Source organism: Athene cunicularia (genome assembly GCF_003259725.1).
Source record: "Athene cunicularia isolate RWA chromosome 7 unlocalized genomic scaffold, athCun1 chr7_part1, whole genome shotgun sequence".
NCBI lineage: Eukaryota > Metazoa > Chordata > Aves > Strigiformes > Strigidae > Athene > Athene cunicularia.
In genome coordinates, this window is record NW_020799107.1 from 30,657,916 (window position 1) to 30,678,182 (window position 20,267).

Here is a 20,267-nt window from a genome sequence, read left to right on the forward strand (position 1 = left end):
GGGGGGGGGGGGGGGGGGGGGATGCATACGTCTGGAGTTACAGTAGCATCCTGTGGTATCTGTACTTCTAGTCAGTGACTAACAGCCAGGCTGTGAAGGAAGGAGAAGGCAGGAACAAATACTTGGCACCTGGCTCAGTAGAGGATCCTGTCTCATTCCAGGCAGCACAGGTCTTGATATAGTTGTGATTCCATTGGACCCAACTGTAGGCATCCAGACATTGATGTCTGAACATTATTATTTCTGGTTCCCAAAGGGCAAAATATACTTGCAATATACATGGTTTTTATGTTATGGGGTAAGAAAAAAAAAACGACCCAAAACCAAACACACACACACACACACACACACTTTCAAACCAATAAAAGAATTAAATACAACGTCTCCATGGGAACATAGCAGAGGGGCCATCTTGCTGTGGTAGCCCTCCTTTGCTATTTCCTGGCCAGCTCCCTAGCAAGGCGGTGAGTGTCTGAAAGACGCAGTATGCACCAAGTAATGCAGGTGAGAATGAAACAAATTCTGAGATTTTGAGTGAACTACAGAGAATCACATAGAACAGACTAATTTAAAAAGTCTTTAACTATGCATAACGTAAAAACTGCAAGTATAGACTAGGATATAGTTTCACTGAATTGGAGTAACTGGTTTCTTTTTGTCACTTGAGATTAAGAGACTGAACGTAGGTTTTAGTTGATTAGTAACATTAGAAATTAAGTATTGTTTAATTGTATTATGGGTTAATTTTTGTAAGCACACGTATTTTATTATTAGGATCCAACACTCGAGAGCTTCACAAATGGTATCAAATCTTATTATTAATTAACAGATTTTCATATGAAAAAGGTTAGTGACAAGGACTTCCTTTATTATTTGGTAAGTGGTGAGCATTTCCTGAAAATCAATATACAAACCCTAGTATTTGAAGTGTATATACTACACTGTGATCCAAATGGTAATGCTCCAAGTCACCAGGAGATTTTAATATATCCAGTTGTTTAAGAATATACAGTGGAGATGAGCAAGCATATTAGAAAAATGGATATTTGGAAGAGTGTATTTTTTTCTGTTCCTAAAAATGCTGTATTAATAGAGACAAAGGAATTTTAAGAGACCCATTCACCAACCAGTGAATTATATGAATATGTCAAACATTCATTATGAATCCACCGTACTTAGCAGCAGTTCAGTCCAGTTGTACTTTGACATTGCAGCATCGGCCACAAAATCAGACAGCACAAGCTTGCGTCACTTACCGCAGGCAAAATCTGTTTCAATCAATAAGTGCTCTGTGTATATATTGCAATCACCGTGTGGTGCTCCACTTAATGCACTACAAATCACAACCTGTAGTATTCACAGCGAGCCACATAAACATTATTAACAAATTTATGATTTATAACGCAGCTCTTTTTGAGGCACCATACTGACATAGGCAATCAGACATAATCCAAAACCAGCACTCTAAATGCCCTTGCATTTAATTACTGAACTCTGGACAAATTTTACCTGTAATTTCTCATTTAAATTACTCTGTCTTTCCAGTGGCTCAAAACTACTTTTTGAACTATTGCTTGAGAGATCCCTTCTGAAATTACTGAATTTCCTGGTGACTTCAGTGGGCCATCTATTGGCTTCAAAATCATTAATTATAACAGAGTACTTTTAAAACATCTGCAATATTTTTAGATCGTTAAAAAGTTAATGTGAAATACTGAGTTGAGATGAATGACAATGTCCTGAAGGGGAAAATGCATCTTATTTAGGAAGTAGCTTTGTTTATAACCATCAAACTCAGAAGTAAACACATGTTTTGATGTATCTGCTGTACAGTCCTGGCTGTAGCTGTGACCAAAAAAGTGCAAATTTCTTAATTTTTTTCAGCAAATAAAGGGAAAAAAAAGCAAGCAAATTAGTAAAGCATGCTTAAACACAACCAGGAAGTCATGGGTCATTTTTTAGTAATTGTGAAGAAGGTTGTCCATCCTGAGAGGACGTTGTTAAGTTCCAAATGTTGGACTTAAAAAAGAGAAAGGCAGTAGCTGCCTTTTCCCAGGAGGAAAACTAAGTATGATAGCTGAGAAAATAATTCAAGTTGAGATGCTGGTTCTTCATACATCAGTAGTTGCATTGGATTATCTTTTTTCTGGATTTTGTATGGCACAAATTGTAAATCAAAGTGCACAGGTGTCTGCATTAAAATAAGTTTGTTTTTTTAAATGGTAACATGATTGTTTAACTGTGACCATAATATAAATTTACTGAATCATTTTTGAAGACACACGCTTTAAGACTGTAACTTGGTGGAGCTTTTATACTTGCTGGAGCATATGAAGCCAGAATGACTCTTCAGTGGAGTCCCTGAGTTAGTGGTCTGGACTCACTCCACAATGTTTTTGGTATAAATCTTGAAGCCATTCTTTCTGTGCTCTCTTTGTGTGCATATAATTGTTACTAGAGTTTGTTGCATGTAAATATAAGCAGGACTGAGGCAAACGCTCAGGTATGAATGTAGGGATTATCATTTGCTTAACTTAGTAATGCTACCAATTCCAATACTGTGTTTTAAAGTTAAGCATGAATTTAAATATTTATTAGTGAACATGAATCAAAGCACATGCTTCAATTTAGAATGGAACTCTCCCCAGGAAAGGCAATCTGTCTTATTGGGGAAACAAAAAATCTTTCTTAAAAGCTGTGGTAAAATTGTTAATGAGTACCCCTCTAAAGGAGAAAAGCCAATACAACAAATAATATTCTTTTCTATTTCACTTGTGCAACTCACAGGCTAAAATAAAATGGTCAGAGCTGGGTGACTGATTTCAGTCATGGTGTAAGCCCACCAAATTCATGGAGTTTTCAGTCAATGATGGATTTGGCTTTGGGATAATAGTTATTTGTAAGAGTAACCAGGATTTGCAAAACTTTTCTTTTAGCTGAAGCATTATTTCTAGAAGTGTTTTGTGTTATTAATACAGAGTCCTATGTTGCTTGACATGGTTGGTTTACTAAAGTCATCCAAGTCCTAGCCACTGTCGTACTAGAACTTGAAATAAATGGGCACGTCAACCATGTAACTATGCTTATTTACCCGTTACGTAAATGTCTTACTGCATATTTCTAAATTATTTGTTAGTCAAGAGCAGACTGAAATTCATACAGAATTTTGAAAGATTACTAATTTGATTTTGTATTTTTGAACAGAGCTTTCATTTGGACCGAGTTATTATTTGTACCATGCTTTTATTGGTACTTTGAAGTGTAAAAAAAAAAAATTTCATCTGTTGAGAATCATCTGATGAGTTGAGACCTACGTCTAGTAAAGATGGGGCACAACTTTCAGATAGAAGATTAGTGATAGATTGGATATTAGGAAGAATTTCTTCACTGAAATTGTTTTCAAGCACTGGAACAGGCTGTCCAGGGAAGTGGATGAATCACCATCCCTGGAAGTTTTTAAAAGATGTGTAGATGTGGCGCTCAGGGTCATGGTTTAGTGGTAGACTTAGCAGTGTTAGGTTAACAGTTGGACTTGATGATCTTAAAGGTCCTTCCCAACCTAAATTATTCTGTGATTCTGTAATCCCGTTGTATATATTCACATATCAAAATCTAAGCACTCGTCACCTTAGCTGAAGAGTAAAGAAATTATCAGATAATTTGCAAAGAAAATAGGCACCAACTTTGCTGTCTGGTTAACACTTACTAGTCAGAATTTTTCAGTTTGGATATCACTTTTCAATCAAATTGCTAGGGGAGCTGGTTTTACCTAGTAATACCCTTTTTTTTGTGTTGACTAGTTACTCATTAAGTTACCTTAATACAATGAACTGCTAATAGGATATTCTGCAAACCTTTACTGAGTAACATTTCTGAGCCTGTGGAGCAGCAGTATGGCCTCTTCTGTGTTACAGAAATGTAGTCTGACCTTAGCATCACCTTCTGATTCAACTCTAAATTTACTTGAGACCAGACAACACAGCAATACTTCCAGCAGTATTCATATTAGATTTGCTTGAAGTAATGCCAACCATCATGTGATCCTCCATAGTGCTAGTCTTCACTCGGGGACACCAGTGGGAGAGTATGAGTATTGTGACTATCTCCTTATCATCCCCCAGCAACAGCTGGTGTTTCTTCTAACTGACAGCATTTTCTGTGAGAAGTTTGCATTAAGGTGCTAGTCATTATTAATCAGTTTGCTTTGATTGCTGGTATGGCGTCTGTGGAAGAAGGGGAATGAGTGAGAGCTTCAATATTTGTATCTTTCTTCATTCCTGTGATAATCTGAACTGTATTCTCACTCTGGTCCATAATTCTTATATCTTGTGGATTTCAAAAGAAACAGCTTTGAGGCATAAATCCTATGTTGGAATTAATGTATGTGGAAAAACAAATCCTGAAACTTAAAGACAGAAAAATATTTATATCTGAACTCAGCAAGTGAAAGCAGCCTCTGTGGAAACATTCCCCTGCCAAACTCCCACCTCCAGATGAATGAATATATGCAGCTGCAGTGCTAAACCCTAAACATTTGCATCATAAACATCTGCATAGTTGGAAAGGTCTTTGCTTTGGCACTCACTGCTGTAATCTACAGGTATCAATATTCAGTATTCCTGCCTCTCAGAAACTCAGTAAATGCATCATCAGTCTAAAGCTATGGCTAACAACCTGCACAACACCTACTCGGAGCCAGGGTTTCATCTTAGTCCCTTGCAGATCTCTTTGGTGACAGGGATTGACAGCTACTCTGAAATGATAGAACATAAAACTTCATGCTCAAGTAGGTCTTGAGGACCAGGAATAAGCCTGTTTCATTAGCCCAGTCCTAGTAATGCGGAGGAGGCATAAACACACTTCTTCAGAGTTCTAGAGGAAGGTGTAGGAATTTGTTGAAGCAGCTGAACAAATTCAGATACTAGTTTTTTCTGTTGGTTCCTTGGCTTCCTTTCTGAAGCAATAAAAGCTCTGTGAAGACCGTTCTTATCCCCAAAATAATCAGATAACCCAAACAGTGGCACAGATAGGCTTCTGCAAGGAGAGAAAGGTGGGGATTTGAGTATCTAGCACACAGGAAAAAAAGTTAAGACAGCATTTGGCAACAGTTACTATTTATTTATTTAGACACCAACCTTCTAAATAATTACAACAATATCAGATGTTACCATGGGGTATGAACTTGAAAATGATGACTTTTTAATATCTCTATCTGTAAGCTTCATTCCATCTGTTCTTTCTGGCCCATGTTTATGCTACTGGTATCTGTCTGGTTGCTCCCACTGCATGAGAGTGACACTTGGCCTGATGCATGCTTAAATAGAGTATTTTTTATTTGTTTGTGTCTACACATGGAAAAAAAAATCTATTTTACTTGCAGTCATATTTTGGAAAATATCTATTTAGTTATCATTTTTGATAGAACATTTCTGTGCAAGATAAATGCATTGTAAATTGCAGAATTGAAGTTTTAGTGTATTAAGAAAATAATTATATTATTTGAAAGATAGCCATATATTTTTGTTTTGATTTAGAGTTGAGTTTCAACAATGTAATGTTTTCTAGAAACCTGAAAATAAATGAGAATTTATTACGGCTTAACTTACACAGCAGAGAACACAGTAATGGTCAGGAATTTGGCATAGGACATGTTGTTTGCTTTCACCGCTGTGTGATTCATCAGAACTCTTGCTAGGTAGTAGTCACAAAGCAGTGCAGTGTGCTGCCAAAGGCGTCAGCAATCTTGGCCACCTTTACACTATCAATTTTAGTGACACAACTGTGGTGGCTGCGGTAGGTCTAACAGAAAGACCACCTGGTGTGGCCTACATCCTGCGCTTGTACAGCCATGAAGCTTCATTACACAAATTTAATAGTTTAAGTCTTGGAAGCATCAGACATGCATCAGTACAGCATCACATCTGAGCTAAAAAGCCCAACTTCTCCACAAGGCTAAGCTGCCTCAGATACAGACCAGCATCAGCTCTGATGTTTGTCTACACAGAGGCTCTTTCAGTTGTTTGTTTCTGCAAAGGCGTTTGAATAACAAAATGAAAAATCTAGTTGTCTTCGGTATTTAATGAATACACCGGCACTGCTGCCATCTTGAGCTGATTTAGTCGGCTCTAGATTGGAGATGTATGTACCTTTTCTACTGCATTCTGTAAATGTGTCTAAATGAAATGCAGACATTGCAATCCAGCTAGCTATGCAAGTCATCAGAATTTTAGACAGTCACACTGGAGTGTTTGGTACATGGCATTTAAGAACAGGGAATCATACTTCCACCCACTCTTAAGGATACATCTTCATTAAGGACTTTACTGGTGTAACTGTAGTGGGATATGTCCTTCTTGTGTAGCTATGCTAGGTATACTAATGTCTTCTGTCAAAAATAGCATCCACTGTAAAGCAGTTGAGATCTATGTACAGAAAGTGCTACATGGGAACTGCATGACATTATTCCTCATTGGAAGGGAAACCATAGCCATTGTTATTCCCTGTAGAAGGGAAACCATATCACTTCCACTAAAGTCTGTTCTCTGGAGTCCCAGAAGAGGATTAAGTTCTGTGATTAGGCTAATTTAATAGGAGTGGTTTATTTATTTGATACCACACCAAAAAAAAGAATTACTGACTTTTGCATCCTTTCCAAATGTGACATTTCCAAGAAGGTCTGTAATGGCAGTCTCAAAGGACCAGTGCAGTCGCCAGCACAGCCAAAGGACAACTTGTTGCTAAGCAACCAATATAAGTGCGCTGCTCAACATTTATTTCATTTGGAAAGGCACATATTCTTTAAGTACTTCATCTTAGCTACGGAGCACAAAGACTTATCCACTTGTTTTTCCAAAGCTGTGCACATGTGTAAAATAGCCAATTTGCACAAACAAATGTGCAGTTTAAAGAGCATGTGCCAGAGAATAACATGCAAAACTGAAGGTTTAAAAAACTGGCACAAGTGTTTTAGCCCTTTCTAACATCAGCATCCTGAATTTGCCTCTCTGTTTCTGTTGTTCATCCTACTTGAAAATGGGCTGCCTTGATAGCATGTATGTGGCAGAGCTGTCTGCAGTTTTCCAATGCTTGTTGATGCATGCTCTTTTGAAGAATGCTCTTTATGGTTTTCCCACTGATACAAGGCAATACTTTCTCCCTGATAAACGAAGGCCAGAACTGGACCCTGACGTTCCAGCCTGAAGACTCCAAATCTCAGATTCTGTAATTGCTTCAGAAAAGCAGCTAAAGAGCTTTGGAAAAGAGCATTTAATGCTCTACATCTAACACCGCTTTCACTTTAGTGCTTGTCCCTATAGTGAAATAAAACTCTGTAGTTCTGCTGGACTTGTGTCTGCATATCTGAAATCAGCCTTGGCCTGAATAGCATCTACCTAAATTGTCCTGAAGGAGTTGTTCATCATGTTTCCCAGTCTAAAACCACACAGACAGGAATCAGATCATGCACAAAATAATAAGGGAAGTTGGTCAAAATCAAAAATGCAGTTTGGTTATTAATGGCCATAATAAATGCATGTTTTTCTGCCTATGTTCTTAAAGACATGTATGCCATGCATAAGTGTACTGAGGCAGGTGAGGCATGCCATCTTAATGTATGTCCCATTTTAAAGGATGCAGGAAGCTACTTTTGGCTGGGAAGAAGTCTGTATGCATTTTAGTAGATGTACCAAGTACATTCATTGACCGCTCTCCGTTTTTTTCTGACCAGCTTTGTGGTCTCATCCAAATGGTCTAGGATGTAAATTATTTGTGGGTAGCCCAAGAATGGCTACAGTTCAGGTCTTATATGGGCCCACAAATGGTAAAAGATAACTTTCTGTTGCCCCAGACATCATGCATGTGAAAATTTCCATCTGGTCATGACTTCCTGCCTGACAGAGCACAGTGAATTTAAGCTCAGTTCTGTCCATGTAGGGCCATCTGACACAGCTGCAGGTTTTCCTGTCTCCTGTCAGCAATTCCTGCACCTCTGTGTCACACTCCAGAAATTCACAGCCATATGGAGACAGATAGCAAGGGCCATGCTAAAAGCCATTGTGTTGCCATGGGAAAACAAACTCAGCAGAGAGACTGAGAGACATAAGTCACTCACTGTTAATGATCAGGCAGATTGTCCAGGACATCAGTGAAGGTGTCCTGTTTTTCAGACCCATGCAGTAGGTTGAGTGCCTGAGTAGCTGAAGATGCTTTTGTTTGTAGCCGCTGACAGTCTTTCTGCTGGTGATCCAATAGATCATATCAGATATAGACAGATGTCTTACTGTTGCTTTGATCAAGTGAAATGGATACAAATTTTGCCTTTGACTGGTATGGTTTCCAAATGAGGTATTTTGTTAAATGTGATGTGGGAGTACTGCACTATATGCAAGCTAAGCTGTGTCTTGGGAGCAGTAACTAACTAATCTTTTTTTAGAGCTGAGAAAAGTAAAACACAGTGTTGAAGAAATGCTGTGATCTCTGCATGGTAGCCTGCAGCAATGGAGACTTAAGAAACTAGGTGTCACACTATTCAGATACACAAATATCTTCCTGCCCCTCTCCTTCACTAGGACCTCTGCTTTCTATGCTTAAATAGGGAATTGTCTTCCAGACATGTGTTTGTTGAAAGACTCGCTTTAACTCTGCCTTGTGTCTATGGATTCACAGGATTCATGATGAAGTATCCACAGCTGAATCCATACTTCTTTCTTATCTCTGCGGTTGTATATGCAGGAACATTGCTTGCCAACAGGCTAACACTGTAGTGCTAGATCCATATAACGTAGCTGCCACATTTGGGAGCAAGACAGCAGATTTGCTGCTTAACCTAGCAGATTGGTCATGAAGAGATTGGTTTTGATTTTGAGATAGAAATAATTTCTATTTTCAATCCCATATTTTTTATCTGTTAAAGCGAATTAATGGTTGTCCTGCTTTATTTAGGGAATACTTGCCCAAAGCTGCTGCTTCCTATTTCTTTTGAACGTTCAGTCTTCAGTGATCTCACATTGCAGAGAAGCACAGCATCAAGCAACAGTCACAACCCAGTCACAAGGAGCTGACTTGAAGAATATCTCTAAGAAGGTTAATTCACCAAATCAGAAGCAGACTTGCTTAATGAGTGAACAAGCAGGGAAATACAAGAGTCCTTTTTTTTTTTATTTTATTAAGTCCAAACAAAATTACCAAGTCAGAAGTAGGATGAAACACAATGGGCCACTTGTTTTTCAAGTTGCTTGATTTCAAGTTGCAAGATTCATAATGGCATTTAGTTTTGAAAAAAATCAGTGTTTTTCACTAGAAACAAATTAATTAGGAAATAGTTAACCAGTTTTTGCAAGAAGACACCATGTGAGTAGCAGACATTGAAATAAAACTATAGAGGAAAGAAATTACAGAGAAAAATACAACACAAATTAAAGACAAGGGTATCTTGAGGAAAGAAGTTTAATACTAAATTGAGTATTTTCACAGAAAATCTGAGCTAGCTCCAGTTAAGCTTAACTTAGGATGCAGGAACTCTTTGCTGTATTAGCTGATGAACTCCACTAGCATTAATTATTATGGTAATCGGAACCATTCTTCTGCCAGATCTTGAGTCAACTTAAGAGTCTGTAAGCACCAGTATGCAGTAGCATGTGTAAATATCCTAAGTGAACCAATAATCAAAAGGGGCAAATAAAGTGCAGAACATAGATTTGGCAACAATTTGGTATTTCTGTGAGTTTATTTTTTGTGTGTGTGTAACTTTAAAGACAATACAAGGGAAGGAAAAGAGAGCAGATGAGAAGGTATGCCTGTCTACCAAGAGTATATTATATGTTCTCTACAAATTATTTCAGAGTCTAAGACAGAGAAAGGAGGAAATTCAAGTCATCATGTTTAATACATTCATTCTAATTCAATTTTATTGAATTATTTTCTACTGTAAACAAGCTTTCATTTTAGATTCTGTGTAAAATAAATCCCTTCATAGTGCCAATATAAGCATACATTTTCCCTTTGCCCTCAGTCAGCTGTAGTTTATGCATTAACAGGGACTTTCTGCTACAAGCCTTTGGTTTTTTAGAGAGCCACTCCTCTGGGATTTGGGCTGCCTGGTTGGCCACTGTACCAAGCTCTCCTGATAAGGCAGCAGGTGGATCTGAACAACAGCCAAAGTTAATAACCTGCTGAACCAGGGACAGGAAGGACAGTAGCAATTACACAGAAAACACTTTCATTGAAGGAGTATCTCTTCTGTGATACTTCAAAAATGAAAATTGATATTCATAGCCACATTCTACCTAAGGAATGGCCTGACCTAAAAAAGGTAATAAGAGTTTAGCTATTCAGTGCCTTGTTATCAGCAACCATTTCTACCAATGTAATGTTTGAAAGAACAATGAATGAAGGGTTCTGTTATAAATATCTCTAGGTTTTGTCTAATTTGGGGTTTTTTTTCATATATATGATACTTGTATTGCATTATTTTGCAAATCAAGAGTCCCAGTAAGAAAGGGATGGAAAACTGGGCTCTGTTCCCCACTCATTTAAGTCTGAAGCAGTTATATTTTTGCTTAGTTTTTTGTGAGACCTAAAATTGTCAGATGATGAGGTGTAAATTCCACTGTCTTGATAAAACCAGAGCAGTCAGGTTCCCAAATGGTATTCACTGTTGTTTTAAATAAGAGAAATAAGCAAATATTAGACAAGATTAATGTTACTTAAGAGAAAAGTAATTCACATTATATGCCCACAGGCATGAAAATCATTAACTTCAACAGGAGTGTGGTCACTCGAAATACAGTTAATTGATGATGATGATGATGATGATGATTTTACTAATATCTGTTATTTTTTCAGTTACTGAAAAGAAGTAGTATATTGTAATAAAAACCCAGAATCTCAGCTGTCAGAACACTGAAACTATAAGTCAACTTCGAATCTTTGCATGGTATTATTATTATTTTTCAATGACAAATTTATACTTGTAATTCTTCTAAAAAGTATTTGAGAATAGAAAGTGTCATTTAGGTTTTCATGTAATAAATCTAATCCTTTTCTTATTTCAGATTATCAAAATCCAGGTAGTCACCTCATTCTGAATTAGGTTTTAGATTTATTGCCTAAATAATTAAAATCACAATTCAATATAGAGATGTCTGATCACTTTTTGATTTATAAGGGATCACATCTCCAATGCCACAAAGCGTACTGAAAATGATCACATGCAATTATATTTATATATAGTTTATACACACATATATATTAAATTATTTGCAAATAAAAATTGGTTTTGGATTTCCAGGATAGCTATTTTTTATAACTCTTTAATGTTTCCATTCATGATACAAAATCAGAGAAGAAAAGAGAAGACCTGTATTGTTTCTTTCCTTACTGTAATTCTGTGTTGGTTGTAGTTTGAATGAACAATCCCTGTGTCTGACAGTAGTATGGAACCATTTGATTTCATTGTGCCTGTGCTTGACAACAAAAGAATACCATTATTTCAGCCATGCTCTTGGGCATCTGACACACTAACTGAAACTCTGGTTTACACTGTACATTTCTTTCACTTAATTATTTTGAGGTTGATGATGGCAAGTTCTCAGTTAAGTGTTTCATATGTATTAGCTCTGTGTTTTTAAACAAGAGAGTCAAGTATCAGTTCAATATTAGTCAGAGAGCAGCCGGAAAATGTAAACAGCATATTAGGAAAAAGTCATGAGAAAACCTGGCATTAAGAACATACATAGGATTATTTCTTCATTAGTACTGAAAAATAGCACCATTACACACAAAACCTCCTGGAGAAGAATGTTTGTTTCCTCATTTACCTAGGAAGGTCTTTTTAAATATCTATTTGAACTTCTGTTTGTAATAAGAGCTCCTCAATGAGAAATACATACACACTCAATAATGTAGATGAGACGACATATTTTTTAGAACAATTATGTCTGTTTTAAATGGATAGTTTAAATATTCAGGCTACAAAGACAGATTACTCTTGCTTGTTTCAGATAGTTTTGTCCTTATTTGTGCAACATCCCTATAAAAACGCCTATAAAATCCCTTCATTCTGATTTTACATGATTTTCAAAGATTTTTTTTTTGTCTGTATATACTTTAAAAGGGCAATAAATTCACTGAGATAAAAATCACCCTAAGAATCTTTTGATGTTCACAGCCATACAACAAGTCTGAATTTACTACTGTTAGACCCTGTAGGCCAGTGTTGCATTTATTTAAACACTGATAAAGAGGTAAATACCAATTTTTTAAAAGTTGATTTCCACCTGCTAGTTTTTGTTTCCTCTGTTCTTAAGATTGAGTGATTCAATGGTTTGTTAATGGGCCCAGAATAAAAAACAAGTCTCAGAATTCCCTAGAGTCCTCTGAAAATTCAAGCCATTAACATAGTTCTCTGCATCTCCTGCATGGAAAACCGATGAGGCAATCCCAACATGCACACATAGTGCTAAACTTTGTTTTCTTTTTTCTGGTCTAATAAATACTGAACCTTGAACCTAGAAAATTCTCTTGTCAAGATACTTAAGAGCTTAGGAACCCATAAAAAGTATAAAAATTCATAGAAATTAATGTCCTAAACATTCATAGAAAGCACTGTCAATACCTCCAAATAGTAACTGAGGGGAAGAAAGAAGAAACTAAGTTCAGAAACAGTGAGCTTCTCTATTGAAGTACCCTTCAGGTATTCATTTTCTGCACAGCTTACAACTGCAGTTAGCATGGAACTAGTGAAAACTTAAAAGTTCTCATTAGCTGTCATTTGCAAATTTTTCCTAAATTTAAATATTCATATATATAAAACTAGAAATTTATAAATGTGAATAGAATATACATAGCTACCTCTGTCATTAGCATCTCTGATTGGCTGAAGTCAGGAGGCTTGGCTCTGCATGCCTACATTAGGAAAGTTCACAGTGTCATTAAGTAATGATTTCTTACCACAGGAAATTCAGGAGTGTATTCAGATTGTTTATACTTCAGTGAAAGAAATGCCTGCTCTTGCTCAGTTTCCTTTGAAATGTTTGTTTACAGCAAAATGGGAATTCTGAGCACTGTTTTCAGTCTATTATGATATTTTAAGATTTCATTTATTTCTAATCTGATAATTTATGAAAGTAAAAGGAAATCAGCATCTTTTGTGGGTTTTGGGGTTTTTGCATAAACAATTTTGAATCTCTCTGGAAGAATCAATGAGCTTCTAAGCTTCTCCTTTTTAGCTTCCCTTGGCTGTTTAAATATTAATAAACAAGAGACTGACCTTCAGCCCTGCTGCTGAATCATGAAAGCTGAAAAGTGGAATCAATACATCTTTGTGCTAATGATTAACTGATCACAGTTTGGAAAATTGTCAGCCCAAATTTCATATTGCCAACTGCTTGATATATTTTTTCTATGTTAAAATCTGTGTCAAAATCAGTTAGAACCTCAATATAGTAAGCAACTTCAAGTACTTTGAAATCAATTGTAGGACTTAAAAATGTTGCTGAACTGGGAGCTAAAAGTTCAGATCTACAAACACTATTAGTCCAGTCCAGTAAACTTCTGCACTTCTGCTGAAGTTAATGGGGCAACTCTTATGCTCAAAGCTGAGCATATATGTGTTTCTCCTGAATGAGGTACTGCTGGATAGTAAGAATGGAGATTATTATTATTTTGCAGAGGAGTAACTATCGCTGGCTTTTTCTTGTTTCTTTCGCAGAGATACGGATATGGTGGATGGGTACAGCTGGATCATCACTGCAAGGTTTGGGCTGTTTGGTGTCCTAAGCTAATCTTGTGTCGTTATCAGGAATACAAACCCACAGTAAATCTATTAAAAAGCAAAGTGGCAATAAGATTGGCTATGTCTTTGATACAGATTTCTCTAGAGGTCTATCTTCTATGAAGTAATATCACTCCAAGTCCTAATATACCTCAGTAGAACTTTTTGCTTGAGAGATGAAACTCAGATTCATGACAAATATGAAGCAGTATTTGTTTTTCATCATCATCATCTCATTTTAAGACTTTGAACGGATAGCTCTAAGGAATTCATTTCAATAAGATAGGCCAACCTAAAGCAGATTACATTTAGATATTTTTTTTTAGTTAAATGCAGTCATCTGTACGAGAAGCAAAACCAAAAGAAACTGTATTAGCCCAATAATTCAGGAAAAAATGTAAAGACAACAGAGGTTGGGTAGATAAGAGCAGAAAGAACATTGTGAATATAGTAAGCTGCAAGACAAAAGATGCAAAATTAAAAGTATGAGTAGCTGAACAAAGAGTGTCAGCACATGACCCACCTAAAGCATGTGAACAGTGCAAATAACTGGCTAAACCCAGCTATGTTCTGTAATGGCAGGCTGTATGCACAGTGTTTTACAAGAGTTAATCTGTCTCCATCTTCTGAAATTCAGACATTGTCTCAACATAGGAATTCTATGCTGAAAACTAGAGGGGTAAATGATAGAAAGATTTAGTACTTAGCATTTTCAGGTTGGTAACTTTATAAAGAAAATAGTACCCAATCTTCTTCATTGGTTCTTTTTATGATGGCTAATTCATTCATTCTCTGTAGAAATTCAACTTTTATTGTCTTTAGAGAAGTAAGACTTGCATCTTCCAGGTAACCAAAGTATTTAAATATATAATGCCTGTTAATTTCAGTGGAACTAGACATTCCCTCATCCCCTTGTCACTTTGCAAAATCATACTTCTTTGTGATTGTATATATGCTTCTATTAACTGAAAAAAGTTGATAAAATGGGTACAACACTGTCCATTGCAACCTAATGACATACATACTGTTGTCATTCTATAACATGCAAGGCTGTGTTGTCAAATGCCTAACAACCGTTTATGAAAAAGGATGAGAATATGAAGGTTGGGACTGAGCATGAGGAGCAAATATGCTGAAATTTCAGATCTGAGTCTAAGAAGGCATAGGAGGGGAGAACAAGCCACCTGCAGAACCAGTGTGGATGGCACAGCTTCTGAGATATGTGGTAGGTGCAGGAAGGAGAGAATTGTTGGAGATATTTTTAGCAGCTTAGCTGTTTGTTACAGGTCTGATGCTACAATTCCTTTCTAAAAATAGTTTGCAAAGGAACTTTGTGGCAAGTCAATAATAGCCTTATGCACTCTGCAGAGAATTCTGTCTAGCCTACTTCTGTCTGAAAATGTTGCATGAAAAAAGTGCATGGCAAAATAAAATACAGATAAAATATAGCTGGGGAAGTTAACTCTTAAAATTTAAAAAAGCAAAAGCATTTCATATCACTCCATGAAAAAACATCAGGGTCAAACTGAAAGAAAATAATTGCATGCATTTTTAAAGAAATATAATTTGGTATGTGACTGAGTAGTTAAGGAATAATTGTAAATACAGCTTGCTGAACCAAATCAGCCTGCTGGACTTAAATCTCTTTTTATTTCCACATAAATTAATTAAAGCCTTAAATATCAGATGATAGGATAGGATAGGATAGGATAGGATAGGATAGAATAGAATAGAATAGAATAGAATAGAATAGAATAGAATAGAATAGAATAGAATAGAATAGAATAGAATAGAATAGAATAGAATAGAATAGAATAGAATAGAATCTTCACCTGTGCCCTTAGGAAATTGTGTTCACCTTGAAAATAAAAATCTCATATTTTATGGTATTTTCAGCACTGCATCCAGCTTTAGAGCTTGATTTTTTTTTTCCTGATCTACGTTTTGTTCTTATACTGCAAAAAACTCTGAGAATTGTTTCCCAGTTGAGGTGTCTGAGTAATTTCTCATTTTAAAAATACCAGGTGCAGATTAGTGGCAGTGACTAGAGACTATAGCAATATGACTCACTTGCCAGTCACAGTGTTGCTGGACCAGATCTTTCTATCCTTACACAGACAAGCACAAATCTATTCAGATGATCATATTTTGCTTTCCTGCATAATCAAGTTTGTTGTTGCCTCCATACAGTGCTGTGAGCTCAGCCTTGACCTGTAGCATATTCAAAAAGAATCAGTAAATGCAAATGAAAATAGCAAACTGTTCAACTAATTCTTCAATGCGAACAGTACGTGGCTTATTAGAAACCTTTCTTACATTGCAAACCCTGATGCAAGTTTGTCTCAGCATTTAAGTATGAGCACTGTCAAATTGCTAATAAAAGTACAATCTATCCAATATTGTTTTCAGTGTTAGCAGAAGAAAATATATATGAGCAGGTCAGCTGCTATGCCTGAGCTGGGTTTGAGGAGAGAATTAAGTCACCTGTGTTCACAGAAATACTCCCAGTGGAATCCAGTAAACTTCACGTGATGTATTTAGTCTGTGATGCAATGCTCAGTTCTATTCTGTCTTCTTTCTACTCACACCCCAAATATTTTTCTGTTTATTAGGCAATCTGCAGCAATGTGCTGATCTTTTTTTAATGTATTAGAGTGTATGGCTAGAGTAAACCTTTCTGTCAGGTTGGAAAATCAATTTTACTGGAGGATCAGGACTATGTAGTTGTCATTACTGACTGTAATATTTCAAGTAATTTTCACAACCTGTGATACAGCTAACAAGTAACTTGACAGTTTGCCAAGGCAGCAGAGTTAGATTTGTTGAAAAGAGCTTTAAAATATTCATTAGGGCAATATATTTGTGAATGATGTATGAAGTTAATAACAAATTCAAGGTTAAGAACAGCCTGAGTTCTCAGAAGCAGGAGACAGAAACCCAACTCTGTGAGAAGTAGTGAAATTTTATTAGTTATTTCTGTTTTAGCATACTAACAGTGCCTATTCTAATTTAACAGGAATTTTTATTTAGAAAAATAGACAGGTTCCTAAATAGACCAGTTTTGCAAGGAAAAATAAAGGGGCATTTGAAAACAAGAGAATTCCCTTTCCAGAGGGGACATAAGACTGCCCTGCGCTTAGCTTCTGTTTACTGTGAAAGTGAAGGAATAGCTGCTGTGTTTCCTCATGTGGTTTTCAATTTTCAACTGCAGATGCAGTGTGTTCTCTGACCAGTACATCTGCTGCATGGCTGCGCTTACCCATCCCAAATACACAGGCTCATGTGGGTCTTCTGACTTTCATCCATTTCCATTTATCCCTATAGTAGCTTCAAGCAACCAAGAAATATTCAGGCCTTACAAGTATTGGTGGATTGTATCTCATCAATCTGTGCAAGCGTAAGCCAACAGAAAGACTGTTTTGTCTGTCTTTACAAGTCCATAGAAACATGTGCATACCTACAACTGTAACAGATAATTTACTTTGCTTAATGTGATGACACTGAGCCTAGTCAACTCTTTGGATAATTCTCAAATGAAACAAAAATTAAGTTTAAAAAGGAAGTTTCCATGTTCATAGTTAAAGGAACAGTATTAAATATCATTACCTTGATAATATTTTGAACTTTGTAAGTCTGGCAATTGGTGGCATAGGGGGAAGGTATTACACTAATTCAGATAATGGTTTTATACTGTGTTTATGTTTTGTTTGGGGTATTTTTTCCCCCAATTCAAAGTCTTCAATATTTTTTTTTCCCCATGGAGAAAATGTATCTGTAGACAACATAATAGGTCTCCTTTTGTCTCAGTATCACTGGTGATAAGAAACAACTAGACTGAAATTAACAGAGTTGCACAATTATTTCTGTAGTTACTGAAATCATTGGGATGCTATTGACTTTAAAAGAACACACACATACCCAAGGGGAAAATTTAGCACATATTTAATTAGAGCATTGTTTTGAGGTCAAAATTTGGTTTGAGGATAAACTTGGATTAAGATACCTGATATCTTTCCCAAACAAATACAGAATGATATACATTGCAAAAGAAGGCATTTTTTAACTATGAAGAATTAAATCTGAACTATAAATGACTATTTTATTTGTGACTATTTTTAAATTGTCTTTGGTTAAAAATACCTACTTAAAAAAAAAATTCTGTCACCGAATTTCTGTGGGGAGCACAATATACTCAAGTTACTATAAATTAGCATGTACTACTTTGTCACATTTATAATATATAAAAATGTCATTTCACAGGGACAGGCAAAGATGATGAAGGATGGAAAGGTTTTTAGAGTTATTCAAGAGAACTGCTGGGATCCAGAAGTACGGATTAGAGAGATGGACCTATCAGGTACCTCCATAAAGGAATTAAAATCATTGTGGCTCATTTAGAATAACAGCAACCTATCTGTTAGTGCATCTGAAAGTCCTCTAAATCATGAAGTAGCATCTTTATGGTTTTTGTTTTCTTCTCTCACAGGATAGCATGTTAGGAGATACTTTGGGTCATTCTCCTTATGCAACACATAACATAGGTCAATTTGGGAACTCAAGGGCTGGCATGCAATTTATGTAAACACAATTTAGATCATTTTTAGCTACATCATTTTGACTCTGGAGAAGCAGTATTTCAGACTCCAACCATCAGACATTTAATGGGAATACTTGAACATCTTTGCAACCTCTCTGATGCCTTGACTAGACTGGAATCAGTCCCAGAGTTAGCTCAGGGATTTTGGGGTTTACCACATCGTTCAACCACAGTGTGGATCATAAATAGCCTTTGGGCATCTTCCCCTTTCAGATATTTCCCTCAACACCAATGGGAAATTTTTACAAAACAATTCTGCCCCATCTGTTTGCTATAGACAAAGAAAAAACACAGGAGCAATTTTTTTTCAAATTTTTGCAACGGCTCTCCAGAAAATGTATCATAAATTCAACACCACAGTATTTCTCCACAAACTAAACATTGCTCACTTGGTTAAAAAAAAAAAATCTGAAATTGTGTGTTACAGCACCATCTGGTGACTTGTGCCATAAAAATGTCCCCTTTTATTACAACAGTCCAGAGATACAGGCATCACCCAATTAAGTGTAAAAAAAAAAAGGGTTTGAGTGTTTTTCATTCCTACTGTTCACCTAATGATAAAGACTATGGGCTACATTTACTCTTTCTCAGTTTACAAAGCTGTAGCTACTTGGTTCAGAGACCTTTTTCTGTAACACAGGCTGCAATAGATTATACCCAAAAATTTAACCTCTAAATATGGCATAATTTTGAAACAAAGATGCAAGGAATCTCCCAACTGAACAAAACTACCAGTCACTGTAAGGCATTATTAACTCAGAGAGATAACTTACAGTTTGGTGGTTAAAAGTCTATGTTTGTGCAATGCCCAAGAGATCTTGCTAGTAATAAGAAATGGTAGCCAATATGAGACTAAATTAGTTCTCATATGTCCTAGGTATATTTGATATACAAACCTGTGTTTTGATCCACTCAGTAAAACAATCTATCAAGCTAATTCAATAAAAGAAGCTGTAAAGATAATTAACATCACAGTTCTGTGATGCAAATCTTCACTGTTTTGTTGAAGAAAATCTTTCAGTTAATTCTAACTGCCTGCCTTATTATTTTCTGCTCTGTAAAACCCTCTGAAGAGGGTATAGAGGTTTTTCTGTGCTGATTCTCCTTCTTCCTAAAGTTAGTGTCTAGGAATGTTCAGCTGCCTTTAAGGTTTATGTTAAATTTGCTCAGAAGAGTAAAAATGGATAGAAACCAGATACAATGCTTATTGTGGAAAACATGGTGAATGTTCTCAAACCTACTAATCAGGAGACCAGTAACATATTGGTGGATAATACAATTTAGGCTGTACTTTGGTATATACATAGTTTTGTAGATGTAACCCTTAACCTCATACCATTGCTGATGTACATATTATTAATCAGATCTTGTAAGAGAGATGCCTGAGTCAGGTTCCCGTCCTGTTTCCTATTTAAAATACTGAGAAGGAGGATAAATAATTTTGTTAAACATTCAAGTGCTTTGGAAGGGTCTTCATTTTAGAAGAAATTCTCCTAGGGTTTTTTCTGCTATTTTTGCATTAATAGTTTTATTACTAACAACCGAGTTACATTTTTTTAAAACCTGACAAATTATGTGCATAAATATTACAACCAGATCTAAATTTTTTTTAAAAATAGTTTTGCGTGTAACTATTTAGTGAAATCCTAATTATTGTTTATTGTTTCTTCTGTTGTTAATCCCCTGTGTTTGTTGTGTTCATTCCTGTAACCTGTCACGTACAAAGTTGTGGTAGAGATTTGTGTTTGAACAGAAACCAAACAACATGGACTTAATTCTCTTTATTGCTACTGTCAAAGTTATTTCTAAAAACAGATTTTCTTATACTTACAAACTCAGTAGTTCAGCCACGGGATGAGTGAAACCTAACACAATATAGCTTTGGGGAACACTGAGGAA

At 36.1% G+C, this 20,267-nt stretch overlaps 1 protein-coding gene across 4 annotated transcripts in view; it reads left to right on the forward strand.

Moving 5' to 3' along the window:
* The window catches only part of ACMSD (aminocarboxymuconate semialdehyde decarboxylase), a 45,858-nt gene that overhangs the window by 11,108 nt on the left and 14,483 nt on the right, over positions 1 to 20,267 (forward strand). For all 4 annotated transcript variants that reach the window (XM_026852620.1, XM_026852622.1, XM_026852623.1 and 1 more), the window contains 2 exons: positions 13,709 to 13,753; positions 18,032 to 18,128. In XM_026852620.1, the coding sequence (XP_026708421.1) occupies positions 13,709 to 13,753; positions 18,032 to 18,128 (142 nt within the window). The remainder of the gene's footprint in view (positions 1 to 13,708; positions 13,754 to 18,031; positions 18,129 to 20,267) is intronic.